We start from the raw sequence: 21,251 nt of genomic DNA on the forward strand, positions 1-21,251 counted from the left end.
GATATTTTATTCTAATCTATGCCTTGTCTTTTCATTCTCTTAACAATATATTTAGAGACCATAAGTTTTAAATTTTGATGCCTTTTATCAGTTTTTCATTTTATGAATCATATTTTTGGTGTCATTTCTAAGAAATCTTGCCCAACCCTAGGTCACAAAGATTTTCTTTTATGTTTTCTTTTAGAAGTTTTATAATTTTCTGTTGTATATTTAGGTGTACTTTACAGCTTAATTTTTGTGTAATGTGAATAGCATAGGTTGAGGTACGTATTTTGTGCACGAATACCCAATTGTTCTGGTACCATTTATTGAAAAGACTATCATTTCTTTATTGCATTGCCTTTGTGCCTTGGTCAAATATCAATTGACCTTATATTTGCGGATTTTTTTTTTTTGTGAGCTCTCTATTCCATTTCACTGATCTATGTGTCTCTCTGCTTACCAATCAATACCACACTGTCTTGATAACTATAGCTTTATACTAATTCTTGAGATCAAGTTAGTATCACTTCTTCAGATTTGTTCTTTTACAATTTTTTTTCTAGTTTTTTTGGCTTTCTATGTAAATCAGGTTGTTGATATCCACTAAAAAATCCTGTTGGGATTTTGCTTGTGATTATGTTAAATCTATAGATCATTTTGGGAAGAACTGACATCTTAACAATGTTGAATCTTTCAATCCGTGAACATGGTATATATCTGTCTTTTTTTAGGTTTTCCTTGATTTATTTCTTTCATCAGTATTTTGTAGTTGTCAACATATACATCCTACAATATTATTTTTAGATTTATACCTATTTCATGTTTTTTAGTTGTGTTATTGTAAATTATACTTTTTAAATTTTAAGTTTCCAACTGTTCGTTGTTGGTATATAGATATTCAATTGGTTTTAGTATTCTGCATCCATTTACGTATCTATTTAACATCCTTGGATTCTGCAACCTTGTTAAACTTACTTATTAGTTCTAGGAGCCTCTTTGTAGATCCTTCTATGTAAGTAATCATGTTGTCTGTGAATAAAGACAGTCTTATTTCTTCCTTTTCAACCTGTAGGTCTTTTATTTGTTTTACTTCTAAGCAAGAGAATGACTTGATTAACATTTTACAAAAATGAATGTGGCTTCAGTATAAGGATTTGATAGGAAGGGGAAATAAAAAAAGAGAACAGTTTGGAAGCTGTCACAAGAATCTGAGACACTGTGATAGGTTGGACTGTGATGATGACAGTAAGAGAAGAAACAAATATACTCAGATTATGTTTTAGATGTAGAATTAATGGGCCTAGATAATGAATTGAATATTAGGGAAAAGAAGAGGAAGAGATCAGGAGGACACCAAGATCTCTGTCACAAGGAATTGGGTGGATAGAGTTGCCATTTAGAGCAATGGAGAAGACGAGAGAAGAAACAGATTTAGAAGCAGGTGAAAAGTTGAGTTTTGAAAAAATATAAATAAAATATAAGAAGAAGAGCTTGGGAATGAATTGGATCTATGTGGGACCCCATTCAAAGGCTTGTAGAGACATTATTTTCATTCCATTGGCTTGTAGCTTTAGCATCCAAGATCATAAGATCTTTTTTACCTCAGGATTTTGGACACGTTGTTAATCACTGCCTTAAGTGTGTGTGTCTCCCCTCCGCTTGACACTCCCACTTATTTCCCTTCTCTTTCTACTGCCTTCCCTCCCTCCTTTCTTTCCGTCTTTAGGCTGGGGTCATATCATCCTGTAGGTCTTAGCTTAAATATCATCTCCTCAGACCATACCTAAAGCCAAATGTCTTTCTTTGTGCATTAGTCTCTGTTGCACAATATTTTCTTTATAGGCATTATCATTTTGTAAACATTTTGTAATTGTTTTCTTGTTTGTTGTCTGCCTTTCACACTAGACTACATTCCAAAGATCAGAGACTGTGTCTACCTTGTTTACTGTTGTGTCACCAGTCCACAGCACCTTACTGGGCACATGGTTGATCAGTATTTGTCAAGTGAGAGGAATAATGGTTCTAGAGCCCAGGAAACATGGCAAGAAAGAACATTTGGGAGTTGTTCACATGTAGATGGTATTTAAAACTGTAGAGGTAAATAAGATTGCTAGAGAAAGAAAAGAACTCAGTACCAGCCCCTAGGGACTTCTCACCTTTAAAAGAGAAGAGATTAGCAAAGAAACCTGAGAAAGAATAGCAAAGGATAGAGGGAGGAAAAGCAGATTTTGCTTCCTAGGAGCCTAGAAAAGAGAAGTGTTTTTAAAGAGGAAGAATTTAAATGTGTAAGACAATGCTGAGGGGTCAAATAAGATGAGTCCATTTGATTTAGCAACATAGAGGTCATTGATGAACCCAGCAAGAGTTTTGCTGGAGTGGAAAAAGTAGAAGCCACATGGGAGTAGATGAAAGAATGATAGTCATCATATAAATACAAACTAGATGGATACTTGACTGTAAATTTTGTGTATGAATATCCACACAATATTTGCCATCCATCAAAGCTATCTTTTGGGTTAGTTCTGTATATCAGCTAACACTCATATGCCTGTGTAGCTGTGTTTAATAATTGAGTATATTTTATAAACTTGGTGTTTAACTGAAATATTTACTTTCATTTTGATTTGTCAAGACAAAATTACAACAAATTTAAAGATCTTAATTCACTTTAATTTGCAATTCTAGAATCGGACAACACTGTATTCCACAAAATAGAATAAGTGTTCTGATGAGCTGAGCAAGGGAGGTTGGTTTTATAAACAGAAACAGGCTGTAGAAAGCAGAAACAAATGAAAAAAAGTAGATTGGTCATTTAAAGTCACTTTCCTTTTGAGGTGGGAACAGGGAAACACAATAACAGAAAAATAACTGGTTAACATCAGGTTATTTTAGTCTACTTTTTCTGGGATAAGGATTAAAACAGAGGGAACTTTATTACCATGCTGACAAACTGGCCGGTTTCAGAATGTTGGCTGTTATCTCCTTCTGATTTCTCAGGTCCGGTAACAACTAAGTTTCAGTTTGGTGCTATGGAGCTTCAGTATAGTGACTCCATTTTGCTTTTTAATCTGGTCTGTTGGGGCTTAGTATAGGAGCTTAGTCCAAACTAATGGCCTCATGTACTTTTTAACAGATTGTAGTGATGGAATAGATGCCACCTTAGACACCCAGAAACAGAGTGCAAATGCATAATGTTCATTCATGTGTTAAAGGGAGGATACTTAAGTCTTAAAACCTCTTGTTTTGTTTTGTTTTGTTTGGGGGAAGGAAGAGTAGGAAGGAGAAAGGAAAGCAGAGAAAAACTTAATGATAATACTAGCCTCCTTTACTTAACCAGTTATTAACAGTACAAGCTGGTTGATAAGCTGAGGCTCATGATTCTGGAATTTAAGGAAACGTCTTTCCTGAGGATCTCCTCTACTCTAAACTGGTACAACCAATGAAGAGTACATAGTTTATTGATCTAGGTCAGATGAAATTAACTTGATAGAAATTCTGTTCTATACTATGATCCGGTTTCTGCACCTCCAGCAAAGTTCTTCATACTCTGTTTGGTTTCCACTAAGTGCTAGACATAATCTGTGTATAGGTTTTAGAGACTAGGATCAGAAAGGATAAATGAAAAGGACTTAGGCCAGAGGTTAGCAAATGTGCTTAGTTAATGTTGCCTCATGCACAGCACCTCTAAGCCAAAAGAAATACCTAACAATTCCATTTATTAAGCAGATAGGTCCAAACAACTAAGTGTTTATGTTTAAACAACTTAGCATGTGTTAAAGGCCATACAACTTCTCATATCTTAGAATCAGATTGGATACCACCAACCACATGTCCTGTTCCACATTAATTTTTTTTGCACAATATATGGCTTTAATCAAAATGACTATCCAAGACTCAGCTTTGCAAAGACATAATGTCATCTAAAGGAATTCTGTATTAAACTGTGAACTCACTTCAACTAGTAATTTTCATGGTGTCCAACGCCTGTCACTGTCTTTCCCTAAAAATGTAAAATAATCCACAATGCCCTTGTGAACTGCTGTAGCTCTCTGGGTGCCTCGTTGCAGTTTGCAAGCTGTGGACTCAGAGCATTATTCCCGGACTTTTTGTTTTCCATTTAAATATTTATTTCTTATATTTTGTGCCTCTGCATTAAAATCAAACCTGATGTTTATAATCATTGGTGAAACATAGTTTATTTTAGGATTTTTTTTGTTTCAAAAAAGTATGAAAGTTAAACATATGTAATGTTGAAAGTTTGGAAAATACAGCAACACACAGACAAGAAAATAAAAGTCACTTCTAATTCCACCATCCACCAACCACTACTAACATGTTTTTGTATATCTGTCAAGTTATTTTCTATGAAACAATAACTGACTAACTGATTTTATGGGATGGTAGAAATCTGTAGTTTAGTGTAAATTTCATGCCCTTTAGTTGTGACTTGTCTATAATGATTTGGGATAAGTAAATAAGATAAGAGTTATAGCTGTTCCTTTCCTAAGTAACTGCTTTCATTAGTTGCGTATCTAACTGAAGGGCATGAAAACCCCACCATGCTTGAGGGAGAAACTTCCTGCTGCTGTGTTTCTGACCTAGCAAATGCAAGGCATGCTATTTACTCAGTGGTTCCTCATTAGGGAGGCACAAACACCAACAGATTTTAGTACAGGAACTTTTCTTGAAGTACTAGTCTAACGTATGTTTGAAAAAGGTAACATGACAAGTATTTTACTTCTTTTAATAGGCAGATGCACTTTCTTAAAGTAATAATAGGTCACAGCCCTGCTAAAGGTAGTAGTTCTAGAAGTCTGTTTATCTAATAATTCAGACTTAAGCTATTCATATTGTTACGACACCACATAGAAAACTTTTATAATTCCATCTTATTTCTGAGGTATTTGTTTTTTCTCTGCCTTCATAAAACCTGAAGTTATTTACATGAAAATTAGATTTTTGTTTGAGTTCATTTACTCAAGATATGTTTTAAAAATCCACCTTCTGTCACACTATAGAAGGAGATTTTGAATTATCAAAAAGTAGAATTATAACTTCAGAAGAGAAAAAAATGGCCAATTTAGTTTAACTCTATGTACACAATTTTAGAGTCTCATATATTCATCCCCTACCTTTCTTTCCTTCTTTCTCCCTCTGTTCTTTTTCTCTGACTTTAAATTCTGACCAAAATAAGTTGTGGCTGGACTTTCTTAGCATAGCCTGGACTGTTTATGTGTAACTATGTTATTTAAAAAAATCCCCCATAGACTGGGTGCAGTGGCTCACCTATGTAATCCCAGCACTTTGAGAGGCCAAGGCAGGAAGATTGCTTGAGCCCAGGAGTTTGAGACCAGCCTAAACAACATAGGGATACCTCATCTCTACAAAAAAAAATTAAAATATTAGCCAGGCAAGGTAGTGCACAGCTGTGGTCTGAAATACTTGGGAGCCTTAGGTGGGATGGCTTGAGCCCAGGAAGTCGAGCCTGCAGTGAGCTGTGATTGCACCACTGCGCTCCAGCCTGGTTGACAGAGTGAGACCTTGTCTCAGAAAAAAATGTATATATTTGGTAGGGGTCCCCATGGAGAAAAAGTGGAAGCAAGGTAAAAACACATGGGAGCCACCTGAGAGTTCCCAGTGGCCAAAACTAGAACAATTTGAGCAACAAAATGAGTGATGAGTATTTTATTATAAACCAAAGAATAAAGTAAATATCCATGAGTCCATACTGATACAGATAAGCAATTAAATGAATCAATAGGGGAGAAGGGACAAATATTTCTTACAGAAGAACCCTAGATAATAGATGTAGAGGGAATGGAGAATACAAAAAATTCCCTTAGAACACCACAGGAATAATTGCTCAGGCAAGAGTTACAGGTGAATGCCAAAATTCATAAGTGAAACTTTGTGAAACAGGATATTTGTATAGTGTCAGAGTATTTCCCCCCAAAAATTTATAATTTCTGTTGTGTTTGTAATAAATGTCCATAAATTTTTTGCTACCCTTCCTTCCAGAAAGTAGAGCTTAATTTTCCTCTTCTTGAGCAGGACTGAGCATAGTGATTCCCAACTAATTAATAGAGTAGGAAAAGAAAGAAAAAATTGTAACTTTACAGTAAAGAAACCTGGTGCATATCATCGTAATCAGCTGATCAGGGTTAACACCACCAGTAATAAATCGTGCTGAAATCATATGCCCCCAAATGTGATGCAGTGAGAAGGGCATTTCTCCATTATAGCATTCTTTCCCCAAATCCACAACCTCAGTCCAACCAAAAGCAAACATCAGAAAATCCCAAATTGAGGAACCAGAATATCTGACTTGTACCCTTCAAAAGTATCAAAGAAAATGTAAGAAACTGTCACAGGTTGAAAGAGAGTACGGACAAGTGGCAACTAAATATTAGCAGCGTGCTTTCTTGGGCTGGATCTTGGAGTCTGAATAAAGACTATAGTTTAGCTAATTGTGGTGTACCAATGTTACTTTCTAATAGTGTTGATAAATGTTCCATGATAGGCAAAATATAAACATTAGAGGAAGCTGGGTGAAGACAGTACTGGTTGAGCATTGCAAATTCAAAGATCCAAAATCTGAAATACTCCAAAATTCGAAACTGCTTGAGTACCAGCATGATACTCAGAGGAAGTTCTCATTTCAGATTTCAGATTTTTGGATCTGAGGTGCTCAGCCAGGAAGTATAATGCAAATATTCCAGAAATCACCTGCTCTCCCTTCCCACCCTCCCCCACACAAAAAACCTGAAATGCAAAACATTTCTGGTCCCAAGCACTTTGGATAAGGGATATACAACTTGTATGTAAATGCTGTACTATCTTTACAACTCTTCTGTCAACCTAAAATTATATCAAAATTAAAAGTTAAGAATGAAAAAAGACTCCCGGGTGGCTTTGTCAGTCTAAGGATATTTGTTATTTTAAAGTGTCTTCAGAGAGAATTAGTTCAGAGACATCACCCTTCCCCAAGCCTTTGTGCAGTTTCTCTCTCAAAGGAAGATGAGTTCTCGATAATAAAACTGAACTCTACAGAGGAGGGGACAGTACATTTTAGAGACTTAGCCCCACTACTAGAAATATAGATGCATCTTTGCCTACTTGTAGAGGTCGGTTCAGCCAACACTAATTGTGTGCCTTTTGTTACTTAAATTACAAAAAATGTATTGTGTAAAAAAGTGGCAGAGTAGATCAACTGTGATTCTACCACCCCTGTTTTGTGCCCTTCATTCCAGATATTATCTTTGAGCTGCTAATTTAAAATCTTCAGAAGTACTAGATCCAGTTTCATCTGATAGTTTCTTAACCCCAGATCATTGATAGATTCAAATAGATAAAAGTGTGGTGTGCAATAAGATGGATACATGTAACAGTTTTTTTCAACATAAAATATACTGTGTGTTGCTCTATTTTTTTTTTTTTTTTTCAGAAACAGTAAAACCTCATTAATTCAATGTAATTTGGGGTATAGATGTGAAATCCTGATTTATAAATATTTTATTCTTTTTACTTTCAAGGTCTCGTTAACTCAAATTAGGGTAACAGTTGATTAAAAGACCTAATGGGATCCTGTTTTAGTAAATAATAATATGTAATTGGTTGAGGAGGATTATTGTCATAGTAACAAATTAGATACTAAAATTAAACTCCTCTCCTGTATACCGGTCATTCTTTTGATCTGACCATTAGTGGAAACTGTTTTTGGTTTGTGTAGATGTGGGAGATATTACTTTTATTAGTTAAATGTATTTTACCACCTAACCAAATGAGTAGCTTGTAGTGTGTCTGTCTTGGGACTAAAAGTTGTGTGATCAGTGAAGAATGATGTATTGTTCTGAAATATGGAAATACATTGAAACATGGAAATATAGAAATACATTTAGGTTAGTGGTGGTGAGTATGTGCATTTTCTGGAAAGCGTGCATTTTCTGGAAAGCTCTGTTTTCCAGATTTTTAATGGCCGAGGAGATACAGGTAGTTAATAATACTTCTTAATTGCCATAGTCAGATTGAGCAACGCATAGTTTATAGCAATTCTGAAACTGAGAACACAAAAATGGTAAGCTATATGATAAAGACCACAATTACTAGTCAGCAAAAATACAGACTACACATTGTTGACTAGCAAGCCATTCTTGTAAAATGCATATGATAAATTTTTCTTGACAGCTGTTTTCAAAGCGAACCTTTCTATGTCATCATGGTTCCTTTAGTAAATTTACTTGTAAGGTTTTTTTTTTTTTTTTTAATAGTGTTTCTTGCTAAAAGAAATAAAAAAGATACAAATAAATGGAAAGACATTTTGTGCTTGTGGAAAACTTAATGTTATTAAAATATCTATACTACCAAAATGCATTCAGCCCCTATCAAAATCCTAATGGTATTTTTTTGCAAAAATAAAAAAAACTATCTTAAAATTTATACAGAATCTTAATAGACCCGAAAGAGCCGAAACAATCTTGAGAAAGAACAAAGTTGGAGGCCTCACACTTCCTGATTTCAAAACATACTTCAAAGCAACTAATTTAGATGGCATACCTAATTACTGGCATAAAGATAGAGATACAGACCAATGAGCACAATAGAGAGCCCAGAAATAAATCATTGCATATATGGCCAAATGATTTGCCACAAGGGCGCCAAGACTACACAATGGGAAGGGATGATATCTTCAACTAATAGTGTTGGGAAAACGATATCCACATGCAAAAGAATGAAGTTGAACCCCTACCTTACACCATATATAAAAGTTAACACAAAAATAGATGAAAGATCTAACATAAGACCTAAAACTATTAAACTTGTAGAAGATAACATAGGAGAAATCTTTAGGACATTGGATTAGGCAACAGTTTCTTGTGTGCAACACCAAAATCACAGGCAACAAAGTTAAAAAATAGACAAAGAGGACTACATCAAACTTAAAAACTTAAGAACATCAAAGGAATCAATCAACTGTGAAAAGGCAGCCTACGGAATGGGAGAAAATAATTGCAAATCATACATCTGATAAGAGGTTAATGTCCAGAATATGTAAGGAACTCCTACGGTTCAACGACAGTAAACAACCTAATTAAAAAAAGGGCAAAGGTCTTGAATAGAAATTTCTCTGAAGAAAGTATACAACAAATAAGCACATGGAAAGATACTCAGTCATTAGGGAAATACAAATCAAAACCACAGTGAGATGGCACCTGACACCATCAGGATGGCCACTATGAAAAGAACAAAAAATTAAATTACAGCACAGTAAACAATGGGAGTAAAAATTTTTTAAAAAACAAAAACAAAGAAGTGTCAAGGATGCAAAGTTGGAACCCTTGCATACTGTTAGTGAGAATGTAAATTGATGTAGCCATTCTGGAAAACAAAGTTGTCCTCAGAAGATTAAAAATAAAATTATGATATGATCCAGTCATGCTACCTCTGGATATATATCCAAAAGAAATTAAAACTGGATCTTGAAGAGATATTTTCACACCCACATTTATTGCAGCATTATCCAAAATAGCCAAGAGGTGGAAGCAGCCCACATGTCCATTGACAGATGAGTGACTAAAGAAAATGTGTATGCATACAGTGGAATATTATTCTGCCTTTAAAAAGAAAGAATTTCTGTCACATGCTACAGCATGAATGAACTTTAAGGACATTATGCTAAGTGAAATAAGCCAGTCACAAAAGGACAGATAGTGTGTGATTTTGTTAACACTCATATGAAGTATCTAAAGCAGTCAAAATCACAGAAACAGAAAGTATAAAGGCAGTTATCAGGGTCTGAGTGGAGGGAAGGAGTGGGTAATTAGTGTTTAGGGAGTATAGTATTTCAGTGTTGCAAGAAGGAAAAGTTCTAGACATCTGTTGCAAAATATGTGGATACACTTAGCACTGCTGAATACTTAAAAATGGTTAAGATGGAAATTTTAACTTTTTAACCACAAATTTTAAAAAGCAATGTTTCGTTGCCTAATTTTATATTCAGTTAACAATTTTACTGATTGTGCACTATGTCCCAGGCACTTTCAGTTATTATTCTTGCAGTGATCCAGTAAATTAGGAACTCGTTCCCCATTTTAAAAAGTAGAAAATAGAGACTGAAAGGTTTAGAAACTTACTTCTGTTAGACCCTACATGTGGTATAGCAAAATTGGTTACCTAACTGAATGAGTTGTCCAGTACTTGTGTATAGACAGTGTTTCCAAAACAAAAGAAAGTAGGTCCCTAGAAAGCAAGGCAAGAGAATTGAGACTAAAATAATGAATATTTGAGAATAAATTTAGCAAATTTGCTACTTCAAATATGACTTTTTTGGGCATATCTAGTTCTAAAACCACTGAATGTATTGGACCTGTTGGAATTGTTGAAAATGCAGATGGTACAATCAAATGTAATACTCATTAAGGGAAAGGAATACAGTTTGAAAGTTTTTATGAAGACATGTACTGCCTAATCTGTGAATTGAAAGCATCTTTTAAAAATTTACTTCCCTTCATATTCCTAGGTGGTAGTGAATATATGGGTAGAAGAATGAGAATGTTTCAGATAATGCTAATGAAGTTAAATGATTGCAATCTACCATATTGTGAGGAAAAGTTGTTAGCTGTGAAAGATGAGGACAGAATTAAAATATTACCATGACTGGCATTTGATTTGAAAACTGCAAAGATAAGCTTAGGTTCCTATTTATGAAAACCATTCTCACAGCCCAGTGAAATATCTTTTAAAAGGTTCTATAGTTACCATGGATACTTGTTAGCTTTGATAGAGTATCCATATTCAGTCATCTGAGGTGAAGAAGCCAGAAAACCCATGAACTAATGTCACAAGTAGCTTCATCCCTAAATTTGTACTAGTTTGGGGATGGAAAGGGTAAATTGCCTGAAGATTAGGTTTTTGGTTAATTGTCACTGCTCGAAAAGCAAAATATTTAGGATGCACATTGCCTGAATTTGGATATACTAGTATTCACTTTTTATATGTAATTTTTTCACTTAACTAGTACAGGGCATTTCTTCGATTTTAACATAGGAGTTTAGATGGTTAGACCTTCCTGAAAGTTGATGAAACCTAGGCAGTATACTCAATTTCTGAAAACCATAGAGACATAGCCAATATTGAAGACATTAGTCCCCATAGTAACATATTTGCATTTGGCCCAGAGTGGCTGGTTTCTGCCTAGCTTCTTTTAATTGCTATATATTGACAGCCATTTTCACAACTATTTATACAATGTCGGATAAGTGAGCATGTGTACAAGGGAGTGCACACCGTATCTTAAGCTTGATTAGATGCTTCAGATGACAAAGAGCTCTGCATGAAGAGTTACTGAGGTATTTTTATCATTCCTAATGTGTATGTCACATAGTAGAAGTAAAAAGCCTTTCATTTAAGGCCGGGCGCGGTGGCTCAAGCCTGTAATCCCAGCACTTTGGGAGGCCGAGGCGGGTGGATCACGAGGTCAAGAGATCGAGACCATCCTGGTCAACATGGTGAAACCCCGTCTCTACTAAAAATACAAAAAATTAGCTGGGCATGGTGGCGCGTGCCTGTAATCCCAGCTACTCAGGAGGCTGAGGCAGGAGAATTGCCTGAACCCAGGAGGCGGAGGTTGCGGTGAGCCGAGATCGCGCCATTGCACTCCAGCCTGGATAACAAGAGCGAAACTCCGTCTCAAAAAAAAAAAAAAAAAGCCTTTCATTTAAATATTTTCCTCAATTCTCTTTCAAAACAGGTGACGAAAGAGCTGAAACAGTATGATAACAAAATTATAGAATGCAAATTTGAGAACAACAGCTGGGTTTTCATGAGACAGAGAACAGACAAAAGTTTTCCCAATGCATACAACACTGCCATGGGTGAGTATGACAGCTTACCAGTGCTTATTGCATTAAAAAAAAATTAAGGTGTTAGACCCAAAGTGTGCTGCCTTTGTTGTTTTGCTTAATGGGGCACAGTCATTTGGACTTCGTCTTTGTTTGATGGGAAGGATATGTCAAGCCTGTATTCTGTTTGGCTCCAGTTGGAAGGTTCTCCTCTCTAAACTGGGAGTCTTATGCCCATGCACCCAAAAGAGAAGTTTAAAGGGCAGGATAGTGGGCTGTATACAACTTGAATTTATTGAACAACAACAACAACAGAAACCATGATCATTTCAGATCTATTCAAAACTATAAAAACCATTGTTTGCCAGATGGTAAAAGACAAAATTAGCAGGGGAAAATGTAATTCCAGTTCTTAAAATAGCTTTATAAACAGTGGAGAACAAAGTAAATGAAAACCATTTAAAAAGACAAAATCTGCTATGCTGTTCTTCAGAGTGTTCTTAGGGTACACTATGAATGCTTGGGGAATTCAGAATAGTAAGTTTCTTTCATGGGGAACAACACAAATTCATTGGAGTTTATAAGGTGGACCACCGCCAGTAGCAGTTGTTGCTCTGGAGTGCATTCTCAGTGGAGTTGAAAAAAGGTAAAAACCAACATAACAGATTAATCAAACTGTACTTTTAGAACGTGTGGTTGATGAGGGGGGAGGAGGACGATGAGGATGTAAGCTAATGAGAAAATATAGAAATGGCCAGTTTCAACTTTGCAGTTTTGAAGTTACTGTTGTACATTTAGTTCCCATTGGAACAAGTATCCATGTTCAGACAAGATGAGTTAATTTCAAAAGTAGCGATGATTAAGCCAGTGTCTTTTCTTCCAAGACCAAATAGGTAAATAAAATTAAAAGGACTGGCACTAAATTTTGATAACAGAAGATAAAATAATACGGTCGCCAGCTACAATGAAGCCACCTGTTCAATAGGAATGGTAGCTGGTACCATGTTTTATGTTTTGCAGAGTGAACTTCTTTCTGAAAGAAAGATTGAAGGACTGTAGTGCACGTTTTCTGTAGAAGTTTTAGTTGACTGCAGATTATGGTGCAGTGTGTTGTGTTAGATTCATATCCCATAAAAACTGGTTTGGGAGGGATAGAAAACATGGGGAAGACATGCTTACAGCCCACATATTTAAAATTTTGGTTTAAAATTAATACTGCAGTAAAGAACAGCCACTAGACAAGTGCATATTTTGGGTGCAGGGAGGGAGGAGATCATTTATTTTCTGAAGCCTGTCACTCAAATCGGTAAAATGGAAGTATTTAGCATATTGGGATGAAAACCTTTCTCATGAGCTTGTGGTGAGTCAGCTGCCTTAATTAACCCTCATGTGAGACACGTGTCTCCCTTTGTCCACAGCTGTGTGCAATAGCATCTCAAACCCTGTCACCAAGGAGATGCTGTTTGAGTTCATCGACAGATGTGCTGCAGCTTCTCAAGGACAGAAGCGAAAGCCTCATCTGGACCCTGACACGGAGCTCATGCCACCACCACCGCCCAAAAGGCCACGCCCTTCACCCTAAGACCTGCCTGTGACTTCAGGGTTAAGAGGAAAGATGAATGAGGAAAGTTGTTGTTAACCATTTTTGTAGCCAGAGAAATTGAAAAACGAGTGTGGCTTGATGTATATACATTTGAATTTTTTTTTAAGAAAAGAGAAAGGTATTGTAGCCAGCCTGTAAATACTTGATGCATTCGTTTCCTCAGTGCTGCAATACATCATAGACTTAAACATTTTATTTATCTGACAAACTCAGCCTTACCTTGTGGAATCTGAAGATTGAAATATCCAAAGGTTTAAACAAGATTGAAATCAATGAAAAAGAGGCCTTGTTTATATATGGGCAACTTCACATTTAATTTATAAAGTTAACAATCTGGAAACTGTGAGCCCATAAAACACTATTTTTTAGAAGTTGTGTTACAACTATAGCAGATTTTCCTTTTAAAAAATGTAGGCAATGGCATTAAACATTCTTGCTATCATTTACCATGGATTTCCTGCATTTCTGAGATTCCTGTATTCAAAAACAAATGACAAGGTTGTTAAGCATTGTACTATATTAAACAACTTGGTCTGGTTTATATCATTTTAATACGTTTTTTGGAAATGTAAAAGTAAAAAAGTAAAGCTCCATTTTTGTGAATTGCATTGTTTCTGAAGGAAGTATTTTGAGTGTTTTCATCTGTTTTTATTGTTTCGACTATGATATCAGATACCCAGTGTGTCCGTTCCGGCAGTGGTTTTGAGTTACTTCATGGAACTTGGACATATACCACCAGGTCCCTTATGTGTTGTTCTCCTGGGAGACTTTTCTTGTTTAAAATGCCAGGGCTACTTCCACTTTACTGCGGTGGTATCAGCACATTGTAAATTACATAAAAACACACAACTCACTGTGATCTATGGGAGTGACATCAAATACAAATGGTGTTGTGTTACTTCCCTCGAACAAAACAGCAAAGGGAATGCCAGCTGACTCCTTTGATTAGAAGGTAATGTCATGGAATAGAATGCTGTCACTAGAAAATGCTCTCTCACTGCTAGATAAGTGCAGAGGCAAAGTGTAGACATCTGTAGGAACTAAATATCAAGGAAATCAAGACATTTATTTTCAAAACCAGAATTCTATCTACATTCTATTCTGCGGATGTTATTTCTGTTATACATCTGAATTTTAAAATGTTTACTGATAGATAATGGATTTAAAGGACGGCTGATTGATCGTCTGCCATTGTTGAGAAAGTGTGTTCTAATTGGTTTGTGAAAGAACTCTGAGAATTAGCTAAATGGAGGCTAATGTATTTATTTTTAGAGGTACAGGTTTTAAGTAAATGTATTTAAAACAATTTTCATGATCTGAATTGTATATGTATGCATATATGTGTAAGTATATGCAAGTGTATATTCTTTTACTAATTCAGTCAGACATGAAATCCAACTGAATTACCTGGTAGACTGAATATCTGACAGGATTTCTATATGGACATAGCACAGATTAACCAAAAATGTATTTATATTCACCTGAGTGTTAATGTTTTTAAACAAAGTTTTCTCCTGCAGTGCTTTTCTATATGAAATAGTCGAATCATGCTTGGGCTTTTTCTTCGTTGTTCCCAAGTCATGTAATGTACAGTGAATTTATCCGAAACGCCATTGTAATGTTTTTTACTAGAGTGCTTTTGCACATTTGGGCGCTAAAGGAATTAAAACAACTGATGCCACAATGACTATTGAAAGAGGGAAAGTTCTCAAGGTTCCATAGTGTCTTTTAAAAAATGGATTTTAAAAAATGCCTATGCAACTCCAAATAGTCTGATGCCTGCTTCCCCAGGACGAGTTACTCTCCTCACGGTATGCTGCTTTCCTCCGAGCCTGTGGAAAGGCAGAGCCCTTTTGCAGATATGAAAGCAAGATTTTGCCAATGATCTTTAATGGAGTTAAAATGTTTATGGTAATTGTAACCTTTCAAATGAGTACACGAAAAGAGCATCTCACTTTTAATGCACCCAGATATTTTCTTCATGTCTTTGTGTATTTTAGCAGGACTTAATTTTCTTAATTTATTCTTTCCTTCCAATTATAGTGACATATAGTAGTTGGCCTTATAAGTAGATCCCATTTAGCCCCTGAACATAATACCATCTGCAGTATTATAAAAAGTCATTTAGAAGGTCAGGGGGATACTTTAGAGGCAGGATTTTGGACATTGTAACGAAACGTGTTTCTTCTCAGCTCACTTCAATAACTTTTTTCTGAGACAGAAGTTTTTTAGACAAGAATAAGACAACTTTGCTTTCCTCAGTTATCACATGTAAAAGCTTTTGCTTTTTGTTAGGAAAAGGTGTGGATGACTCTACTGTGTGGATGGTTACATTTGCTTTCCGTGAAATGCTCAGAAAATGTCAGGACATTCCTTCTCCAGTTGTGTGTCAGTGCATAATGTAATAAAACTACTGATTTAAATTAGCATAAGTGTATTACTTTGTTTTACTGGTGATACTCTTGTGTCCCTTCCATTGCTGGCATCACATCCCACTGCTGTCAGCCACACCCAGTGTAATCCATCTGGCTTTGTAGAGATTAGCATAAAGACTTGGAAAGCCTCTATTTTTCTTTCTGTGAAAAAGAAATGTGATTGACACGGGGGAGTGTAGTTTGAACCTTTTCTTGTTGAAGTGGAGAGGAATTGGGGAAAGCACATCTTTATATGATGTTTATATTATTTCTGTTCATCTAATCTTAGCAGTCTACTGTATGAGTAGATATTCTGTTATATTATTTTTAATGCATTTAATTTTTTTTTAGAATACTCAGCAATAGCAATAATTATTCTGAAATGATGAAGTCATGAACTGCCACATTTTTTTAGTTGACTCTGCATTTTAGTAGTATGGAATTTGCCATCTTTAAATGTTTAAATGATACCACCATTTTGAACTCTGCATATAGTTCTTCCTGGCCCAAAAAAAAAAAACCTTGGAAGCTAAGAAGAAAATACTCCCAAGTGGGAGAACTCATGTGGTGGAGAAAACTCTGGACTAGACTCACGCAAGTCCAGGCTCTGCCTCCTGTTGGCTCTGATGTGTCTAGATCCTCCCACACACACACCCCCATCCACCCCTGCCACTTTTTCCATCCATAAAGTGGCAAATCCCATCTGTCACACTGGGCCAGATGAAGAAGAGCCTTTCCAGGTCTATCCATGATTCCTGTGTTGAAGCCAGTACTTTGTAAATCTCCCGTATTCACCAGAATAGCAGTACCATTATTGAATATTCACCAAGTGCCAAGACTGTCCTAAATGTAACCACTCTATGCAGGTAGGTACTGTTACCAACCCCACTTTCAGATAAGGAACTTGAGACTAAGTTGTGAGCTGAGATCCGGACGCAGGTCTTTTTACTTCAGTACCTCAATTTTTGCACAGTACTCTCCCAAAGGCTTAGTTATGTATAGTCCCTTTGTGTAAGACTGATTTCATGCCAGGGGTCCCAAACTATTTAAGACATTTTTTGGGTGCTAACGGGGTAATAGGCTTCAAGCACTTCTTTCTAATAAAAAAGGAGGTGAAGTTGGGAGCAGAAAAGTAAATACATTTTAAGGCCTTATTTAATTATTTATTTAACAATATTTAAATGTGAGTGACTAAGCAGCCGTGAAGGGGAAGTTTAATGTTCTCATTAAGATGCTAAATTCTAAAGAGGTAATTAGGAAGAAATAAGTGATTAAATTACACACTGGTCTAACATTTTCCTGATTGTCGCATAGTTAGCTGTCAACTCTGCGGCTTTGGCAGGTCATTGTCAGCCTTGGTTAATGCAGCTTGCCCCTCCCCTCACCTGACTGATGTCACATGTGTCAGCAAGGTGGTAGTGGAGCGGACTCCCAGCAGGGGCCACCCAGTCTCCAGATTTCACATTTCCAAAATTCAGTGTATGGATCTGGTGTTGCCAAATACTTTGCCATGTCAGGGTAGTAAAAAATTATCAGCCTGTAATCCCAACACTTTCGGAAGCTGAGGCAGGCAGATCACGAGGTCAGAAGTTCGAGGCCAGCCTGGCCAATATGGTGAAACCCTGTCTCTACTTAAAACACAAAAATTAGCCGGACATAGTGGCACGCACCTGTAGTCCCAGCTATTTGGGAGGGTGAGGCAGGAGAATCGCTGGAACCCGGGAGGCGGAGGTTGTGGTGAGCCGAGATAGCGTCATGCACTCCAGCCTGGACGAAAGAGCGAGACTCCATCTCAAAAAAATATATATATCTTTTATCTATCCTATCTTTTCAGTATCAGTGTTTTGCTAACTTCTTAAAATGTAGCACATAGCTTCCCACAGAAAAGAACTGCTTTGATTAAATTCTTAAAAACAGACTGAAGGTAAAAAAATTAATAATTAAAAAAAAATCTTGCCATCATTTAATAAAACTAAGGAACTCAACACAGAAAAGGAGGTAGGACATATTTTAGAAGACAAGCCTTTATATAGAACAAATTTTGTTTTATGAAAGAGTCACTCCATTATACTTTGCTTAAGACTTGGAAATATTTCCTCCTATATTCCCTCCCAAACTCGTGAAAACTTTTCCGTGAACTGGTGTTGGGAATCAGTGCATATGTGGGATTCCAGCTGGGGTTTGGAAGTGGGAAGGGGACATGGAAAGCAGCAGCAGCTCTTGGTTTCAAAACTAAAGATCATTTGCATAACCAGAGCTGTCCATAGTAAATTACTTCATGGTGGTTGATTCTGGGGGTTGATTACATTCTGAGATAAGGTGAGATAAGGTGTCCAGATGAAAAATGCAATTACCTGAATGCTTATACATACTCAAATAGAATGAAACCTTCACTAGCTTGAGGTGCAGAAGTAAGCAAAGCAAAACACGACAGAAAATCAGCACTTGCCTTTGACAACAAATCAGACCAACAGGAAGTCACTAGTTTCCACAGCTTCGAACTGCTGCACAGTCTGGTTTTCCTTTAGATCGCTGCCACCAGAGTGATCAAACTCCAACCTGCTCCTGTCATCTCCGCCCATGAAGACTCCCTGGCACATGACAGAAAAGGCCCTTTGTGGCCTGGCCTCAGCCTGCCTCCTGTCCGCGTCTGTGCTGCCTGTGGGACAGGGGTGTGACTCCTTGCTTCTCTCAGAACTCCATGCCCCTAAGCCAGGAACCTTTGTACAGGGTGCTGCTGCTGCTGCCAGAAAGCCCAGCCTCCCCTCATCTCAGGATCAAGGAAGCTTGTTCTCATAGCCTCCTAAATCTCACTATCATGGTAGCCTTCCTTGGTGTCCTCTCAAGACAAGGAGCTGTTGACATAGCAGGGGGACTGTGTCATCTGAGTCCCATAGCATAGAGCTTGGCAGTAGTCGGCACCCGGAGGTAATTAGGGCAGGAGGTGCTAATGCTCTTTTGCGCAATTGTCCCCCTCAGTTTAGCCATGTATGGACATAATTTCTTGTCACTCTAGACCTCTCACCATAACAGAAGCACTGATAACATTTCTTGTTTCTTAAGAATTTCTTCCAGAAGCCATCTCTGATGTACCTTGTATTTAATCCTGATTAGAAGTATCTTTTCTGTTCCTGCCTTTTGCACTGACAGTGAGCGCTTCTGACAGAGCCTTCTCAGCAGGAAAGATCTTTAAAAAGTGCCCCGGTCTCCTTGCTGTGATACCCTCTGAGGGAAGTGTGAGGGGAAGAACGTTTTTAATCGTCTTATTTTTCTAGTGGTTTCACTGAACTTGCAGTATCTTAAACTAGAAGGCTCCATCTCCCTACCTACTCCTTCTTACCTAATTTCTGAGATATCCAAAGAGAAGAGAAATCTTTTGGTAACTGCTGAGTCTTTTCAGTTAGTTTTAAAAATAATTTTCAGTCCGTGATCCCTTAGTATGAATTCGTGCTTCTAGCCTTGTCTTTGAAGTGGGAAAGGTAAGTGAAGGATACTCTTGTTGCTACTACTGAATGCTATTTTCCAGGATCTAAAAGAATAAGAAACTTTATAGTTTCTGTAGTTCTGCTTTCCTTCTGAAAGCCATCAGGGGAACATTGTGTAGGTTTGACCTGGAGTATAAACACATAGTGTGCTCTGATATATTTTAAAGATAAGGCCTACAGAGACTCCGATAGAACACCACCACAACAAAAGCTCTCCTATAAAAAAAGATTCTCGAAAATGTGACATGCAGATAAAAACTGCACACCAAGAGACATCACCTACAATGGGGATGACGGAAGAGGTGGGAGGGATGGCTGCATGGGTGCCTGGGGCAGGGGAGATGTGGACAGTGACTGGGGCAGAGTTACGTGGAGGGGTTTGTCTAGAGCTGCGTGAAGGAGAGTAGAAGGAAACAGCTGTATTCACTCTGTCCTCAATACCAAACCAACCACCTGCCCTTGCCCCTTGGTATCCCTCCAGATGCTGACCCATTTCTCTCTTCCCGTTTTCTGCAAAATTCTCTGAAGGAATTGATTGCACTTGGTCACTCCCTCTGCTTCCCTCCCAGGCTCTCTGGAACCCACGGCCCACAGGAGATCTTGTCCCTCCCACCAGCACAAGGTCGGATCCACTCTCCTAATGCTCCTAATGAACCTCTCAGCAATATTTTTCTCTCCCTCTTTTTTTTTTCTCTTTATAATGGAAAATTTCAAACATACACAAAAGTAAACAGTAAAATAAACTCCCATTTACAGACTCAGCAATGTTCAACCTATGACACAGTTCTTTCTCTATGCACTGGGCAGTCTATGCACATATACACACAATTGTTTTGAAATAAGTCATTAACTACTTTGGTGAGCCCTGTTTGCACTTGGCTTGCAGACCACTGTAGTCTCTCAGTTTTCTTTCCTTCAATCTACAGGCTGTTTGAGTCTCCCTTGCTGAACCCTCGCCACCTTCCCCATCTCTACGAGCAGTGGCCCAGGTTCCATGCATTGACCTTGCACTAAGTGAACTCTGCTAATCTCTGAACACAAATACTGTCCAGACGCAGACAATTTCCAAATATATTTCTAGCCTGGATCTCTCTCTTCAATGCTAGACTCAAATTCCGACTGACAACTTGACGTCTTCACTTGCATGTCTGATAGTCATCTTAAACTCAACACACCAAAAACGGAACTTCCCTCCTCCAACAGACTTCCTTCTCTTCCCACAGTCTCCTTATAAAGCTTAGTTAATGGCAGTTGTATTTTTCCAGTTGCTTCTGAATCATCCTTGACTCTTTTCTTGACATTCAATCCATCAGCAAGCGTTGTCAGCACTACCTTCAAAATATAACCAGAATTTGACAGCTCCTCCATTTCTCCAGCGCCTCTCATCTCATCCCTTCCCTAGACCGTTGCACTAGCCTCCTAACTGGTATCCCAGCTTCCACTCTTGTCTCTCCATCCCCCCGTCTATTCTCCACACAGCCATCACTGTGATATGTTTCAGAACTTTTCACTCTACTATGCAGAACGATGTCAGGGCAGTAAAAAACAAATTAGCAGCTGTGCACGGTGGCTCACACCTGTAATCCCAGCACTTTGGGAAGCCGAGGTAGGTGGATCATGAGGTCAGGAGTTCGAGACCAGCCTGGCCAATACAGTGAAACCCCGTCTCTACTTAAAATACAAAAATTAGCCAGGCATGGTGGCATGTGCCTGTAGTCCCAGCTACTTGGTAGGCTGAGGCAGGAGAATAGCTGGAACCCGGGAGGTGGAGGTCATAGTGAGCCAAAATCGCGTCACTGCACTCCAGCCTGGGCGAAAGAGCATGACTCCGTCTCAAAAAAAAAAAAAAAAAAAAATATTGCCATCATTAATAAAACTAAGAAACTCTTAACACACAAAAAGGAGGTAGGACATATTTTAGAAGACAAGC

The 21,251-nt window shown here is 37.6% G+C and overlaps 1 protein-coding gene across 1 annotated transcript in view; it reads left to right on the plus strand.

Moving 5' to 3' along the window:
- The window catches only part of RNGTT (RNA guanylyltransferase and 5'-phosphatase), a 347,127-nt gene extending 331,279 nt beyond the window's left edge, over positions 1-15,848 (plus strand). Inside the window, exons 15-16 of the mRNA XM_017506810.2 lie at positions 11,729-11,852; positions 13,238-15,848. Of these exons, the coding sequence (XP_017362299.1) occupies positions 11,729-11,852; positions 13,238-13,401 (288 nt within the window). The 3' untranslated portion in view covers positions 13,402-15,848. The remainder of the gene's footprint in view (positions 1-11,728; positions 11,853-13,237) is intronic.
- Positions 15,849-21,251: the final 5,403 nt, after the last annotated feature.

This window comes from Cebus imitator, unplaced genomic scaffold, assembly GCF_001604975.1.
Source record: "Cebus imitator isolate Cc_AM_T3 unplaced genomic scaffold, Cebus_imitator-1.0 Scaffold359, whole genome shotgun sequence".
NCBI lineage: Eukaryota > Metazoa > Chordata > Mammalia > Primates > Cebidae > Cebus > Cebus imitator.